The sequence below is a fragment of the Telmatherina bonti genome (genome assembly GCF_933228915.1).
Source record: "Telmatherina bonti genome assembly, chromosome: 22".
Taxonomy (NCBI): domain Eukaryota; kingdom Metazoa; phylum Chordata; class Actinopteri; order Atheriniformes; family Telmatherinidae; genus Telmatherina; species Telmatherina bonti.
This window is the reverse complement of record NC_136631.1, coordinates 2336687-2354703: the sequence shown is the minus strand read 5'-3', so window position 1 is coordinate 2354703 and position 18017 is coordinate 2336687. Positions and strand designations below refer to the sequence as shown.

At 42.9% G+C, this 18017-nt stretch overlaps 1 protein-coding gene across 1 annotated transcript; it reads right to left on the bottom strand.

The window, feature by feature from the left end:
- Positions 1 to 456: 456 nt before the first annotated feature.
- hhipl1 (HHIP-like 1) lies at positions 457 to 13346 on the bottom strand. The gene is made up of 9 exons (XM_079262468.1): positions 12979 to 13346; positions 8082 to 8728; positions 7861 to 8004; positions 7463 to 7791; positions 3171 to 3297; positions 2040 to 2185; positions 1882 to 1963; positions 1130 to 1212; positions 457 to 1039 (listed from the first exon to the last, which is right to left on the bottom strand). The coding sequence occupies exons 1-9, from the start codon at positions 13267 to 13269 to the stop codon at positions 471 to 473; spliced, it is 2418 nt and encodes an 805-aa protein (XP_079118594.1). The 5' UTR covers positions 13270 to 13346; the 3' UTR covers positions 457 to 470.
- Positions 13347 to 18017: the final 4671 nt, after the last annotated feature.

The following is an 18017-nucleotide window of genomic DNA, read 5'->3' as shown; positions in this document are numbered from 1 at the left end:
GGCATGAAAAGTGCTCAAGAAATGAAGTTTGATTTGATTTGATTTGGAGGTGCCATATCCCCGCTTGTTCTGTAGGTGTTCTCCAAAACAATGTTAGTCTGTTTTCAATCCCATGACAAAATATTACAAAAACGTGTTCACAATAAAATATATATTCTGAATTAGTTCCAAAATAAAACATATTTATGAATAAAGTTGAAATCACATAACTCCACATTAACCCACAACTTCACACAAACAGAATTCCATTCAAGATGGCGTTCCCATCTCAGCATGCATCCAGTGATGCATTCTTTGATAGTTATGACATCTGGAATGTTCTGATGACCTCACCATTTCTATGTTCTATACAAAAACCATTCATCTGGTCTGAGAAACAACTTCTTCTGTTGTGTTAAATTTACTGTTTATTTGTTATTAGTCAACAGATTTCAGTCCATCATAACTATCCAGAGTTTATTAAACTATTTTTAGGCTTCAACAACCACGTCAGAGATACTACAGATCACTCCAGCATCTTCATAATGGGCGCAGTTGTGTGTTCCAACACCAGCATGTGTGCAGTCCAGGAGGGTGGACTCGATCCCCTCACACTGCACATCATCCAGAAGTATCCGCAGGTCCTTCCCCTCACCAAACTCGGAATTCCTGGAAGCTTTCTGAGCGTTTGGGAAGCCCAGCTGCCGACAAACTACCTGAGCACTCTTAATGGTCCATAAATCATCACACACGGTTCCCCACTCCCCGTTAACATAGATCTCCACCCGTCCACGATCACTGTGTCCATGTTGGTCCCCCACCAGCCTGACGGTTCCGTTCATGATCTCCAAAGCGCCGCCCGTCCTGTGTTTCCCCTTTCGGCGGCGGCCTTTCCGCCGGGAACTCCGGGCTGGTTTGGTGGTTGTTGTTGTTGGCATAGGCGTGGTGAAGTTCAGTTCCATCTTATCAAAAAGATCAATGAGTTGTTGGAGCCAGTTGTGTGACTGTGTGGGATGTGGATCAGGCTTGTTCTTGCTCAGTGGCTCCACATCGATAGAAGCTGATGAAAGAACAGAAATATAAGCAAACCACATGGCTGAAGCACATTCAACAGGTTTTAATGAGATTCAGGCTTTATAGGTGGACTCACATTGTTGGGGAACAAACTTGATGAGATTACTTTTTACTCTGACAGGTAGTGGGTCATAGTGACAGTGTCGTGGAGGAGCACGTCTGAAAAACAGTGAAAATGAAATTATATGTTTTGTGGATGGTATTTGTTTGAGAACAGTCAGTGGTTCCCCCTCATGTCTTAAAACGACTTGCAGGAAGCACCTCAAGTTTTTTTTCTATAGGTCTGAGGACCAGTTTTTTTCTCTTGGACCTAAGTCTGTCCCATCCTCTGCCAAAAACCAGAACGTTGTCGCAGATCAAGAATCAGAAAAAAGTTCTGTGTTCTTGAGGAGGATAGGTTAAACATTACATCTCTGTTTTGATAAGGAATAGGATTGCATTTATCTCATAATCTACGGCTTTAATTTTGTAGATCCAGACTAAAAACACAGTTCTGGAAGGCTTTGTGGTGATCTGCTTTGTGTTCAAGTCTTTTCTCAGGATAGTTTGGATGCTGGGAACTGACCCGCTCAGCAAACCATCTGTTGCTGAAAGGAAAACCAACTTGTCTGGAATGCTGTCAGAGATAGAAGGTTAACGGTGGTCACTCCGAGTCTCAGAAATACTTCATCTCTATGAAGCTGTGCTTCCTGCTAAAGCAGGGCTGAGAGACATTTTCCATCCAACACTCTGATCTGATGCGTGTCCCAGACCGACACACGTGTGATGAAGAACAGATGTGTCTCCAAGCAGAATCAGGTTTCTGCTTTTTCTGACAGCATGGCTCACCTGGACGGATCCACCACTTTATATATGACTCCAGACGGGGACGTTGTGCTTGGTATCCCTGTGGACATGAAGTACAGCTCACCTGCAGAAAAACAAAACACACCTGAGTGAAGTGAGGAATACTGTGGATGAAGATGGGCTGGAAGTTAAGTTGTTACCAGATTCATCCTCAGCAAATGATATGATGTACTGATGGTAGTTGTTGATGAGTCCAGGGAAGGCACAAGTCAGACTTGTCCCCATACAGATCTCATTATACGTCCAATGTCCCGAGCCTCTGTCCTCCTTCAGGCTCATCAAACGTCTGCAGAACACACAGAGAGGATTTTCAAACAGCAGCCACATTTCCACCTCTTATTTTTCACCGTCTTCTCCGGTCCTTGTCCCTCCCTCCACTCACGGACAGCGAGTTGGATGGATGCGCCCTTTCGGCTGCGAAGTGACTGGCTGTGCTGAGAGATCCCACCCCGACCACGCCCTCCCATATTGTTTTCCTCATGTTGTGATTGTCTGAATATGTGCTCTTTTTGTTTTGAGGGTTTTTTTGTTGAATCTCTAGACTGCCCTGTAAGGGCGGTACAGAGAAACTTTCTTATTTTCTCCTCCAACCCATGTTTACCTCATGTTGTTTCTTTCTACTCTGTTAAAGGCAGCGCCTGACTGCCCGGACCTGTGTTCTGTGTGACGGTTCTACGTTTGTCTGTAAAATCTTGGACGGGTTGTATTTGGACCTTGAATTTCCCTTCGGGGGATGAAGAAAGTATGGTAACAAGGTTAATTCTTCTGGGGCTCCGCCACAAAAGTCCAGCCACCTGGTCCAGGTGTCTGGGACTCAGTTTCAGTAAAACTTGGAAGCTTCAGGAAAAGGACTGAGAATGCTTCAGAGTGGGAAAAACTGTAATGCTGCAGGTGTGAGAAATAAAAGTGGATGTAGAAAGATGAAATATTTTAGTTTTGGCTTTTCGGTTTGGGATTTGTGTATTTTTTGTCACTGTTTTCTTTTAAAAGTTGACGTGTTTGTTTGGATTCAGAGACCAACACGACTAAAGTTCTACCCGCATAAAGAGGTTTCTTCTACTCAGGAAGCTTCAAGGTGGAATTTAACTTACCCACATCAACAGGATGTGGGTAAACATCAACTTCCTGCTGATGTGGGTAAACAAACTGTAACCCTGAGTAATGCAGGCACCAAACTTTATCTGCATTTGTTGCACTACTATCAGAATCTTTCTATTCCATGAGGTTTTTTTTTTTAGATGACAAGAGTCTGATGTTCAGATAAAACCTACCCACTCATGAAGTCTCCAAATATGTACATGCCGTTCAGGTTTGGATACTGGCAACCACGGTACACGTAGCCACCCGTCACTGACTTTCCCATCTTGTGAGGATAAGCGTAGATAGGCAGAACGTCATCTGTGGAGAAAACATCATCAGCGATTCGCTGACAGGAAGTCAGAATTCAACCTAAAACCAAACCAGAATCCACCAGGTCACATTTTACTCACAGTAGAACACAAGAACAGCCAGAAACTGGGAACAGGTTGGTAACATCAATAATAAAACTGGGAATAAAATTGATACTATTAGAGATCAAATCCACAATACTCTTCCTTCTACCTATAATGTTGAGCCTGTTGTGGTCTCCGAAGCATCCTTAGAACCAGGATCTGACTTGTGTCTAAATAGTTTCTGTCCTGTCCAACCCTCTGAATTAACTAAAATAATAGCTTCATCTAAACCATCCACCTGTATCTTAGACCCTCTCCCAACGAGCCTCTTTAAGGACATTTTCCCTTTAATTAATACATCACTACTAAATCTTATCAATATGTCTTTAGTGACAGGATATGTACCACAATCATTTAAAACTGCTGTAATCAAGCCTTTACTTAAAAAGCAATCTCTGGATCCAGAGGTGATAGCAAATTATAGACCTATATCTAACCTCCCGTTTATGTCCAAAATTCTGGAGAAAATAGTTTCCGCTCAGCTACATGCCCACCTGAGCAGAAATCATTTATGCGAGGAGTTTCAGTCAGGATTTAGAGCTCATCATAGCACTGAGACAGCATTGGTGAAAGTTACTAATGACCTTCTTATGGCCTCAGACAAAGGACTTGTGTCCGTACTTATCTTGCTTGATCTTAGTGCTGCATTTGATACAGTCGATCATAACATTCTGTTACAGAGACTAGAACAGGTGGTTGGAATTACAGGTACAGCGTTAAGCTGGTTTAAATCATATTTATCTGATAGACTTCAGTTTGTTCATGTAAATGACAAGTCCTCCTCACAAACTACAGTAAGTCATGGAGTTCCTCAAGGTTCTGTACTTGGACCAATACTCTTCACACTATATGTGCTCCCTTTAGGCAAAATTATTAGACAGCATGAAATAAACTTTCATTGTTATGCAGATGATACTCAGATATACTTGTCCTTTAAACCAGATGAAACAAATCAGCCCAATAGGCTACAAAATTGTCTCATAGACATAAAGACTTGGATGTCTAGAAATTTTCTCCTCTTAAACTCAGATAAGACTGAAGTAATTCTCGTTGGATCTGAAAAACTCAGAGCTAAATTTTCCAGTTTTGTAATGAAAAACTGCTTCACGCTTTTGTTACTTCGAGACTAGATTACTGTAACTCTCTATTACTGGGCTGTCCTAAATATGCCCTGAAAAGCCTTCAGCTGATCCAGAATTCTGCAGCCAGAGTCCTGACCAGAACCAGCAGGAGAGATCATATTTCTCCAGTTTTAGCCTCTCTTCATTGGCTGCCTGTTGAATCTAGAATAGAATTTAAAATCCTTCTCCTTACATATAAAGCCCTCCACAACCAGGCACCACTATATATCAAAGACCTCATAGTTCCTTATATACCAAGCAGAGTACTTCGTTCCCAGACTGCAGGCTTACTTGTGGTTCCTAGAGTCTCAAAGAGCCGAGCAGGAGGCAGAGCCTTTGGTTATCAGGCCCCTCTCTTATGGAATAAGCTCCCAGTTAGTGTTAGGGAAGCAGACACCCTCCCCACCTTTAAGACTAGGCTGAAGACTTATCTTTTTGATAAGTCCTATAGCTAGGGATGGTTAGCATCCCTTAGTTATGCTGCTATAGGTTTAGACTGCTGAGGGACATTTCCTGATAAACTGAGCTTCTTTCTTTTTATCTCTCTCTTTTATCATTAACATGTATGTCTCCTGCCTCAGCAGGTCTCCCTGGCCGGGAGTAGCAGTTCCTGTTGTCTGTTGTCTTTCTGTCCTCTTCCCCCCACACAGCAGAGGCAGATGGCTGCCTGTCCTGAGCCGGGTTCTGCCGGAGGTTTCCTTCCTGTTAAAAGGGAGTTTTTTCCTTCCCACTGTCGCCAGTGTGCTTGCTCAGGATGGGAGATTGAGTTGGACTCAACTCAATCTGTTGGTTTCCTTATATAGGCTGTTATGAATTGGCTTTCATTATGTTTTCTTCTCTGTCTGTAGAGCATCTCGAGATGGCACTGCCGTGATTTGAAGCTTTATAAATAAATTTGAATTAAATTGACTTGAAAATTGAATTAACATGACCAGTTGAACTGGGAACAGGTCAGCAGGACCTGACTCCCGACAGTCAGTTCCTGCCCGTTGGCTTCATTTGGTCATGATCTGCAGCTCTCACTTGAGTGATTCGCGGCCGAGTGTGAAGCGGCTGGGATGAGAATCAGCACCTCCAAATCTGAGACCATGGTCCTCAGCCGGAATAGGGTGGATTGCCCTCTCCGGGTCGGGAGTCAGGTCCTGCCTCAAGTGGAGGAGTTTAAATATCTCGGGGTCTTGTTCACGAGTGAGGGAAGGATGGAGCGTGAGATGGACAGACGGATCGGTGCGGCGTCTGCAGTAATGCGGACTCTGCGCCGGTCTGTCGTGGTGAAGAAGGAGCTGAGCCAGAAGGCAAAGCTCTCGATTTACCAGTCGATCTACGTTCCTACCCTCACCTATGGTCATGAGCTGTGGGTCGTGACCGAAAGAAGGAGATCTCATATACAGGCGGCTGAAATGGGTTTCCTCCGCAGGGTGGCCGGGCTCTCCCTTAGAGATAGGGTGAGGAGCTCAGTCATCTGGGAGGAGATCAGAGTAGAGCCGCTGCTCTTCCGCATGGAGAGGAACCAGTTGAGGTGGCTCGGGCATCTGGTCAGGATGCCTCCTGGACCTCCCTGGTGAGGTGTTCCAGGCACGTCCCTCTGGGAGGAGACCCCGGGGAAGACCCAGGACACGCTGGAGGGATTATATGTCTCGGCTGGCCTGGGAACGCCTTGGGATCCCTTCCACTGAGCTGCCAAATGTGGCTGGGGAGAGGGAAGTCTGGGGTTCCCTGCTTAGGCAGCTGCCACTGCGACACGACTCCGGATAAAGCAGTGGAAAATGGATGGATGGAAAGTCTCAGATGGGAAGATGGACAGAACTTCATCAATCAATGAAAAGAAAGTGTATCCTAAATCCATGAAGATCCGCTATCTTCATGTTATTACCAACGGAGTCAGACAATTGGGATTCTCTGCATCATAACATCTGCTTCCATCCAGACAACCTCTCTTTCTGGGAAGGCCTTGCAGATTTCAGCAAGAAAATACTAAGCCATACACTGCATCGATCCCAATGGTGTGCCAGCAGTTCAGACCTTTTTCCAATAAGAAACCATAATAAAAGTAGCATTCTAGCAACAAGGCCCAGGACTGTAAAGCAGCAAAAATCCTGCATCCGACCAGAATGGAAAAACATTTCTCTCCTGAAACCCCAGAAACGGGTCTACTCACTTCCCAGACATTCATAGACAAATGTTAAAGAGGTGATGCTGACAATGCAAAACGTCACACATTATTACATGCATGATTTTTTTTTCACACATGCTAATAACTGCGAATAATGTTAAACATTATCTTAGAACCTCTTTTTATACATGCAAACACATGCTAACACCCGCTAAAAATACTAAACGTCACCCTAGAACTACTTTTTTGGAAGGGGAAGAACTGCTAACAATGTTAAACATAATCCTGGAACTTCCTTTTGCACATGCTAACACCTGCTAACATGCTAAACATCTGTAGTTAGGTCCAACAGCACTATGTAAACTTCGTACAACAAACATTTGTATAATAGACATTTGAATTGAAAAATGTCAAGGGAATGTTTATTTATACGAATCTTCTCTTTAAAAAGCACATTTTCTCAGCACAACACAGCAGTCTGACCACTACTCTGCTTGCTTTAAATAATGCTGGACATGACAAGTTAAAAAGAAAAAAAGAATAAATAACAATGCTAAAGATCACCCTGGAACCTATTTTTACGCATTGTAACATCTTCTAACAACCGCTAACATGGCTAATATCACCCCGGAACAGCTTTGAACAGATGTGTTGTTCCCATCAGATTTACAATCAGCACATATTTTCCATGAAATTTTAAAATGTCCCAGTTTAATCATTTCATATGATGTTTATCATCTATTGAAATGAAAGATGGATTCATCAGATTCTGGTTTTATTTACATTTTGTTCAGAAGCGTGTTAGAATATAAATGAATTTGAATTGTAGTCAGTACCTAGAGAGCTGTTGGTGCACAGCTTCTTATCGTAGCATGAGAAACCCTCTTTAGCCCTCCAACCATAGTTCTGGCCTTTCTCGATTATGTCAATCTCCTCAAACTTATTCTGGCCCACATCTCCACAGAAGATTCGTCCTTTTCCTTCTTTGGTCCATGGGTCACCGCGGTCCACTGAACATCTCCACATGTTACGAACGCCATAGGCATAAACCTCAGGTCGTGCTCTGCTATCGTGTAGGAAGGGGTTATCTGGAGGGATCCGATACAATGGGCCTCTCTCATTATGGTCCACATCAATACGAAGAACTTTCCCCAATAGAGTGGACCTGGAAAAACATTTGTGACACAACACTCTGAAATGCTTTTCAGTTAATCTCCATGTGTGATGTTCTTACTTGTTCTGGGCATTTCCATATTTCCCAAATGGGTCTCCTGCCATTCCACCATCCCCTGTGAAAACATAGAGGTACCCATCATCTCCAAACAACAGCTGCCCTCCGTTGTGGTTGGATGCTGGCTCGTCAACTTCCAGAATAACTCTGCCAGGGAAATATCAAACAAATATCATCCCAAGTTCTAACAATGAGAACTGCTGACTGAGGCAGGCCATACCTACCGCTCAGAAGTGTGATCCACCATATTCATGTCGCTGGTTGATACCTTGAACTCACTGATCCGAATTCTCTCGTCAAAACCGACTTCCACAGAATAATACACGTACAGCTTCCTATTGTATTTGTATTTAGGGTGAAAGGTGATTCCAAGAAAGCCTCTCTCATCACCCTCCCAGGACGATGTCAGCACTGCCTTAGTTATGTTCAGGAATGGTTTGTCCAGCTTGGACCGGTCAGAAAGGAAAGTCCACACCAACCCTACCTGCTCCGCCACAAAGAACCGATGGGTGCCGTCATTGGCATGGACCATGGCGAGTGGGTTGTGCAGTCCATTGGCGACTTCCTCCAGACAGAGGTTCAGACAGCCTTCCCCGTCTGTCTGGACCAGACCCAGGTTCTTGGTGAGCTTCTGATTGCTGAGTAGATGGGGGAAGCAGTAGTCTGCATCGTCCAGGTCCAGGTACCGGCACAGACTAGTTTGGTCATCTTTAACGTTAATCAGACGGGGGTCATCAGTCAAAGTTGGGATCAGAAAGGGACACTTGGTCCAGATCTGGGAACAGTAGTCTGGACAGAGGCCCGGGATGGTTCTGACTGGGGTGCTAGGGTCTTCTGCATCAAAAAGGTGAGCTGCATATGGAGAGCACTCCTGAGATCAGACAGACGGAAATTAGGATGATTTGTTAAAGCCTACTCTGAGACTTGGGGAGACTCAATCTCTTCAATTGCATAATAAGTTGTTTCCTGCTTCCTATGCTCAGTCTGGATCTGGTAAAAGGTTTTTATTCACTCTAAAGTTTGCTTGTTGAAAAGAGACTAGAGGCTAACCGGGTTCCCTGCATGGAGACTAGCTGGGTTCCCCGCGCTAACTGATGTAATTTTATTTGATCATATTATGTGTGTTTTAAGGGATATTTTCTGTGTTTTTTATTTTTTGTGAATTTGATGATCCCTGTCTCAAACCAAAACTCCTTCAAACAGGATTTTTTTTCTGTTAAATAGAAAAAAAGTTTTTTTCTTTATCAACCCAATAAAGTCAGAATCTTTCTTGACAGAAAAGGTTCCAAACTCAAGAGATGACCCAGAGTTGTGTCAGCACATAACAGACAACCAGTTTAAACCACTGCTTTAAACCACTCAGCAAGAAAAAAAAATCTGTTTCTGGTAACAATTCTTTCCTCATTCTCAGTACAGAGTAACTCAGTTAACAGTAAAATCTATTATTATTCTAATACAATAACATGGCATGATGATTTTTAATAAATAAAAGAGTATTCCGCTTTATTCTAGCGGAATGCTAGGGTAAAGGGTTTTTATTTTCTGAACGTGTTCCCTATCCATCATCATAGTCCTCATCTGTAGAAGCTTAACTGGGAACAGGTTGGTAACATGTCACTCTTGCTCAGCTACAGGAAGTGATGTCTCACCTGAAGCTGTCAGGTTCTCTGCATGATGCTGATATAAATGTTTCTGCAAACTTTAGGCTGATTTCCAAGTTGTCTTTTTTATCTAAAGCCTTGAAAAGAATAGTTTACAACTAGATATTCACACACCAAAGTGAGCATGATGTTCTTGCGACTTATTAGCCGGGCTTTAAAGCAATGCACAGTACTGAATCAGCACTCCTGACTTTTTAGTGATATTCTTAATCATGTGACTCCAGTGACTATGTGGTTCTTATTTTACGGGACTTTACTGCTGCACTTGATACGTTCGATCATGATGTTTTAGTCTCACGTTTGGAACATTGTGTTGGCATTAAAGGCGTGGCGCTGAATTGATTCAGGTCCTATTTAATATACAGAACCTTTTCAGATTGTCTTGGGGACTGTGAGTCTTCCTGGGTTCAACTAACATGGAGGGATCCGTTCAGGGCGCAGTTCTGTTTTCTTTATATTTACTCCCTTTGGGTTCAATTCTTTGGAGACTTGGCATCTTCTTTCATTGTTATGCAGAGAACTGCCAGATTTATCTTCCCCTCAAAGAGAACTATGGGTCTTCTGTCAGTTCTCTCCAAACATGTCTGAAGGAAACCAAGTCTTGGATAACACTGAATTATCTTAATCCTAATGACTCCAAAACAGAGGAGGTGGTGTTTGGTTCTGAGTCTGCTGATGTACCCCGATAGATCTGAATCCTTTTAATTTATTTTACAAACCAGAGATTGTAAACTTGGGTTTTAAGATAAATTCAGAATTAAAGCTTGGCACTATCATCTCTTCACTGGCTGTCTGTGCACTTCAGGATCTAATAATTTGCTGTTATTTGTTTTTAAATGTTTGAATGGTGCAGTACCTCTATGAGCTCCTTGATCCCTACATCTCGGTCTCTCAGGATGGCTGACCAACTTCTCCTGACTGTACCAGGAATAACTGGAAGCTCAGAGGGGACCGGGCCTTTGCAGAGGCAGCACTGAAACTATGGAATGACCTGCCTTTATATATCAGACAGGCAGGGCCGCCTTTTCCTGCAGCTGGGCCCCTGGGCTGAGAAGTTCTGCAGACCCCGTCTCGTCCTCCACATGTACCAAGTCTCATTACAGAAGATAATATCCAGGTTTACACCGACGTTTTTCTTTTTTTAGTTGTATTAACATATTTTTTTATGTGACCATGATGAACGACACTGAATACAATAATGAATAAATAACAGCAGCAACAGATCAAATAATCCCATGAAGCTTCCAAAACATAAATAGTTTAATAACATGACTTTTCAGACACAACATGCGATAACCTGCAGATGTTTTCACTAATCTGTCCTTTTAGGAGTGTTTTCTTCTGGTCTCTCTGCACACAAACATTCATCATGTCCCAAAAAAGTACATATTACTATGTATCGCCCATTTTGAGGCTGAAATATGATCTAAGACAGTTTCTGCTGTTTATGTACTCCGAAGCAGACATATAATTTTTATTTTTGACAAACCATCATTCCCATTTCGGCCCAGTAAGTTGGTACTGGACCAGTCTAAGTCCCCCAGGGGCCCGTTCTAATGAAAATGAATATATGATTAAAAAGTGGGTTTATGCTGCAGTGGAACTCTTTTGCCCGGATCTACTCGAGGTTTGCACAAACTAAAACGTGTGCAAAGTGATTTCACACAACAAAACATTACAAGCTGGTTTATTAACAACATTGAGGGTCTTGTCTTTATTGGTCCGTCAACGTAATGTTTAATATTCACGGCCCGTTCTGTCTGTTGGGAGGAGAAAATGTAAATATAATAATATAAAACAATATGATTTATTAAACCTGAGATCAATGCTGCTGATAGAAACTGCGTCTATATTTAACATGTTTCAGAAGGACGTGCAGACAGTGTGTGTGTGTTTTTGCACACATGGCTGTTATTGTTTCCAGAAGGAGATGTTGAAACAAAGCAAGGAGACGCAGAGACGTTCTTCATCACTGTGTGAAGATTTGTGGGATAAATGAGGAAACAATCCAAACATCTGGCTTATCCAGCATGTTGGAGGAACTTGTGTTGGATGTGGAGAGGAGTCACACACACCTGCAGATGTTGCGTGTTTCAGCCGGGATCCCAGATGTTCTGTCCTGCATGTCATGTGTCGCCGGATGCTTACGGTTATTAGCTTTCCACGCACGCGGCATCGTTAACTGGAACCTAAAAGGTTTTTTAGTTCTTATTTCTCTTTTATTCACACTCTCATGTCTTTATCTGTCTTTTTCCTTCATCCCCTGTTCGCATTTAATCGTCATCATTAACTTTTTCAGAAATTTGCTCCCAAACAGCCTTTATTTGTGTGTCAATCAGATTTCTTTACTAGATGGTGTTTTGTCTTCTAACTCGCCATGCTGCAAACCCCGTCAAGCATTAACCCTGATATCTGAAAAACAGTCTGCAAAACGTTTGCACCTGCCGCCCATTTAGCTACACAATCACTCTCTGTAAATCCCCCGAAAACTGGTTCAGCCCCACGGAGAGTTCCAGGTTGACACGCAGACTGGGAACCTAACAGATCCGGCTTCGGCTGTATGACTACATGCACCGTCGCGTGTCCATGTTGGGCTTTACATTTTGAGTTTGCACACAGGGAGCAGGATTTGGCATGGTGGCAACGCGTTCATTTGGACCAATCAGCACTCTCAGATGTGCATAAGATGTTGATTGACAGCAGAACTTATAGTTACATAACAATGAAACTTTTTAGGTAAATTTGTCCCTAAACTCCTGGGCTTCAGCCCATGTAAGCCGGTGCATTAAGGCGGCTTTGCAGACAGGCCTCCTCTCTATCTGTTCACTCTGGTTTTTCTACACAAGTTGACATTTTGATCAGATTTTAGTTGATTGTAATTATTTTGCTCTTCTTTCTAGTATTTTACATTTTAATGTCCTCTTATATTTTATTTATGCTATTTTGTTTTAACAACACATCATGAAACTTTGGTCACATTTGTTGATTTAAAAGTGGTTATAAATAAAGTTGCATTGCATTTTCATTGTTGCTGCCCCTCATGCAGGTTTGCAGCAACTGAAAGTCCCACCATAGATTCTGGACCACTCTGAGACCTCCTCCCACTCCAGTCTGGGACACAGAACTGAAATCTGGGTTCTTTAGACCAAATCTGCCTCTGTAACCTCTAGACCACCACTGACAAGTGCAGTGACCAGCCTCTACTAGCTGGTCCCGACCCTCATGCAGTGAAGAACTGGATCGTTGTTCAGTAAATAAGGAGGTCCATCTTTAGTCTCCTCTCAAGAGCTAAATCACATTATTGATTATTTTAAAACTTGTATGAAGAAACATTTCTGTTTCTTTCCTGTTAACTGATCTTCATGTGAATTAAAGCCTGTTTACTTCCACAAACTTGTCTCCAGTTTTTATATAACGCGTTGGAGCGCAGCGACCTTTGCGCGCGCGCGCGCGTGCTTACCTGGCAGAGCAGATCCAGCAGGTATGCCGCGCAGTTTGCATATTCTGATGGATCATAACGAGCTGTAATCTGGTAATATCTGGCCATCAGCTCCTGGTCTCGCGCATAGTCGCAGCAGCCGAACTCCTTGTAGATCCTGCAGAACTGCAGCTCCCTCAGAGGACGGAACGGAGGCTTGAAGTCCAGACACTGCGGGTGAAGAGCTGCGGGGTTCCAACACAGCGACAACACGCACAGAAACCCTGCGGACCACGCGCACGGCCACGACCACCGCTCAGCAATCCGCTGCATGACGGCGTGCGCTGGGAGACGTGGAAGGAAAGCTGCGCGGAAAGTTGCGTTGCGGACTTTGCTCCCAGTCTGCGTCAGTTGCGACTCTGACGCGCGTGACCTCCGTCAACTCTGGCTGCGGGTCCAGCTGCTGTGCGCGTGCACGTGCAGATTTCCTGCAGCTGTGTCCATCCTCTGTAATGATTTGCAGCACGCAGTGCATTGTGGGTATCAACATATTCAGAGGGTGTTTCTCAGTTCACGTTCTGCAGATCTCCAAGTCCGGATCCGTCGGCTAGTGGCGCCAAGTGCTGTCCCAGTTCAAGTGCTCCTTCCAGTCCTCCCAGTTCTCCCAGTTCTCCCAGTCCGCCCTTCGTTTGGCTCCAGATCAGCTTAAAACGAAGGCTACCTGAGATTCATCCTAAGCGCCCTCTCCTATCCCAGAATTCATTGCGTTCCTGATAGAACAGAATGAGCAGCAGAGCGCCGGTGTAGGTACCACACCAGCCAGACTGTTTATTTATTTATTTTTATGTATAAACACACATATCTGTCCCAGCAGACAAGCTGGGAGGACATTGTGTCCAATAACCACAATGGATTTCATTCCAGTCGTCCTCAGATGTCTTTTTCCCCTTTCATTAAAGAAAAGACTGAATTTATTCCAGTCACTCAGATAACTGGAGACTGGAATAAGGAACAATAATTAAACGTGCTAAATTATAATCCAGTCATATAAGACGCTGTCATTTAATGAGTTAAACAAACAAACAAACAAACAAACGTGTCCTGGACAAATGAGAGCATTTTTCTGATGAACAGTGGGACAAAATACCTGTCAACAGGTGCAGAAGTCTGACTGGGAGGAACAGAAAACACCTGACTGGACTGGAAACATCACAGGATTCTTCCACTAAATATTAGTTTATGGCTGATGTAACATTTATTATTTTATCATGTTTGTTTGCTTTTTAAAAAATCTTTCTGTTGAACCAGAATTAGAAAATAATGTCATGATTTTCATAAAACGTTTATTTATTCTGACTCTAGTCAGTTTCATCTTGGAAGTGTGCAGACCAGAATTGAGAAACACCTGGAGATATCTGGAAGCCATCCGCATCCCTCCAGCAGATGGCGGCCTCATCTAGCCTAAAACCAGCTTGACATTATTTTCTAATTCTGAGGTGTGCAGATTGGATTGAGACACAGCCAGAGTATCAGTGATGCTAAAACTCCTCACATCCTCTCAACAACCTCTTCCTCAGTAAAAATGAATGAAAATGCTCTCAGTTGTTTGTTTGGGTGACGTTGGGAGTTCTTGATTTATTTGATCCAGTTATATGTTTTTCTAGTTATCTGAAATACCACCTACGTTTATGTTTTTTGTTGTTTTTTTTTTATTTTATTTACTCAAGCACATTGTTTTTACTAACTTCTTTAATTTATTTTACTATTTCATCTTGGTTTTGCTTTTTAACTCCAGTAATTTTTTTCGTGGGGATTCTTCACACCAGTTGCTTTGCCTGTTCAGTCTGTGGGGTTGTTGCTGTGGTGACTGCCCTGGTCTGGGTGGCTGTGGGGCCCTGCGCTGCAGCCTTGTGGCTGTGCTGTGGACCCCAGGCCTGCCCTGACCTGGGGTCAGCACTGCGTTTGTGTGATTATGTGTCAAAAAGAAATTCCTATGAATTGTTTTCATCATATAAAGCACTTTTTTGTTGCTCTGTGCATGAAAACTGCTTTAGAAATACATTTTGATTTGATTTGATAAAAACAGCTTCAGGACTCCAGGAAAAAAGCTGATTTTTTTTTATGTATGTTTCTAGTCTAAACCCAGTCCAAACCAGAAGCAGGTCCAATTCTAAGGGTCATAAAGTCAATATAATTTATTCTTTAACTAAAATATAGTCTGGACCCTTCAGTCATCTTCATGGAATGGTTCACCAGGATCCTGCAAAGGACTTTCCAGGACTTAAGGACTTTCTAAAGTCCTTGTTTGCATGTTTGTGCCTTTCATTCTGTTCATCAAGAAAGAAGAAGAGGAGGAGGCTCAGGACATGTCCCTGTGAGGAGGTGGAGTCTTCCATGCTGACATTCTGAGGCCTGCCCAGAGACAGGTTGCCCAGTCTGAACCAGTTCCTGAGTTGATCTCTATATAAGGTGGAACTGAACTCCAGAGACAGTATCCTCACATCAATGTTCCTTAGTGTGGAGCGCTGCTCATTGCACAAACTGATGTGGATCTAGGTCCATGTCCATAATGGCAGGTTTAATGAGGGTCAGGAAAACCGGGATGTTGGTCAGGCTCTGATTTAAGGCACATGGGAACCACAGATGGTGAAATGCCTGATAGCTTCATCAACTGTTTTTTAACTGAAAAAGAGATGCAGAACTAGGAAAATGTTTTGGGTTTTTTTTCCCATATGCTTTCAGTTGTCTTCATTACTGTAGAGTTTTTACAAGACTCTAAATCCCTGATGCTGCTGCTCCTGTCCTCACAAAGACCAGTTCTGTCCTGGTCTGGTCAACACCCCATAAAAGGAGGCTGTAAAGTCAGCAGATGAACAGTGTGTAAAAGATGAGTGACTTATAACATTATCTTATCAACTCAATCATCCTGTAAAGATAAACTCAGGGTCAGTAAAGACCTCTGATCCAGCATCAGGCAGGACAGGAAACTGGATTCAACAGGACTTCACTTCATTTTCAGTCTTCAGTCAGACATCCTGAACATGAAGAGAAATAAAGAAAACATCACATGAATGTGTAAAAAGGAAAAGGCAGAAAATGAAGATTCTTTCACCACCAGAATCTTCCCAGGATTAGAAAGTTAAAGCTGGAAATCACAAACTCTTATACTCAAATCACAGGATGCAAACAATATGCATTGTCATTTTTCAGCTACAATGAGCCTCAATGTAAATCTAATAAAATGTTCCTAACATTTTTAACTGAAGTAATGTTGAACAGTCTTCTAACTAGTCTGACTTCCTCCAAACATAAACCTAACAACTGCTTTGGATTAGTTTCACATAATAAAAAAACAAATCTCTTCTTACACAACCGCTGAGGATGAATAAGTCTTTTATTATTCTCCATGTCATAGTTGTGCTGTTTTAAAGTCTAGCAAGTCTTTAAACTTTAACCCTTCCACATGGTTTTTATGTCTCCGACAGGCTGCTATGTATTTCCTCACACTGTAAGTCATGTACAGGAGAACCAGAAAACAACACAACAGTATTGTTTTTTCACTAAAATCATTTTGACTTTGGAAACTATTGTGATTGATTCACATCTTTGCTTGACTGTGGTTCATGTGAGGTTTCCACCTGAGATGATTTTGCATAATAATTCCAAGAAATTAAATTTCATTCACTTGTTTTATCTCAGTGTCTTTTCTAAAATGAAATTTATGTTCACATTAACTGCAAAATTTCCAAGAAGATTTGGGTTTGTTTAAATTGAAAGTTAATTTATTTAAATCACACCTTTTCAGGCGTAAAGGGAGGATGACGTCAGTAGGTTTTTTTGTAGGACGGAGGAATCTCCCGATGTCATGGTTATGACCTTCACTCCCCTCCAGTTTCCAGAAACACAAAAGAAGTCTGGAAATGCAGTGCGTCTGCCAAGGTCATAAAAGCAGAAGGTTAATAACAAAGTACTAAAACTGCTTCTCATGAGGGGGTTGAATCGTGTTGAGACTGCAGGGGTTATTGAAAGGGACATTTTCTGCTGAATTTGGAGAAACCACTCATGACATTAATTGTATTGTGCTATCTAAATTCTTCTTGTTTTATTTATTTATGCAAACAGCTGCTAGTTTGTACATTTTGCCAGTAAGGACAGACGTCAGGTGTCTACCAACAGGATGCAGGCAAAACTAAAAGTACTTTGTACTCAAGTAGCCCAAAAAAAAAGTACTTGTCAAATATAATCTTGTCTCACAATCAGAACCCACGAGTGCTTGTCAGCACCACCGATTCTCTTTTTAATTCTTCACAGACTGTTGTTTTGGAAGCCTCAACTGAATTGTTTGATAGGTTTATGCAGTTTTTTAATTGATAAGCTTGTCACCACAAGGCCTCTTATTGCTCATCCCAACTCCAATCTGTCTCTCTGGGTCTCTGCCTCTGTTAACTTTAATCAGTTAGAGCTTGTGACTCCATCTTTTCTAGGGGATGTAGTGCTCACATTAAGCCCCCCCCCCCCCGACTCCCCTTACAATGCTCTCCCACCATGACTGTCGAGTAGTTTTTGCCACTGGTGAAATGTTATTTTCTATTATTAACAGGAGTCTGTCCTCTGGTATAGTTCCTGCAGATATCAAACATGCCACAGGGACCTTTCTGATAAATAAACCTGGACATCGGGGGCAGTACCACTGGATTGGCAGACTGGGGTGGTGGTCCCCCTTTTTAAGAAGGGGGACCGGAGGGTGTGTTCCAATTACAGGGGAATCACACTCCTCAGCCTCCCTGGTAAGGCCTATTCAGGGGTCCTGGAGAGGAGGGTCCGCCGGATAGTCGAATCCCGGATTGAGGAGGAGCAGTGTGGTTTTCGTCCTGGTCGCGGAACAGTGGACCAGCTCTATACCCTCTTTGGGGTCCTGGAGGGGGCATGGGAGTTTGCCCAACCAGTCTACATGTGCTTTGTGGACCTGGAGAAGGCGTTCGACCGTGTCCCCCGGGGGCTCCTGTGGAGGATACTCCGGGAGTATGGGGTACCGGACCCCCTTGTACGAGCTGTCCGGTCCCTGTACGACAGGTGTCAGA

Coding starts and splice junctions, on each gene's coding strand:
- hhipl1 (XM_079262468.1), bottom strand. CDS start 13,269: ATGCAGCGGATTGCTGAGCGGTGGTCGTGGCCGTGCGCGTGGTCCGCA. Junction 7,792..7,860: donor TATGGAAATGCCCAGAACAA/GTAAGAACATCA, acceptor ATGTTTTTCCAG/GTCCACTCTATTGGGGAAAG. Junction 1,964..2,039: donor ATTTGCTGAGGATGAATCTG/GTAACAACTTAA, acceptor GTTTTTCTGCAG/GTGAGCTGTACTTCATGTCC.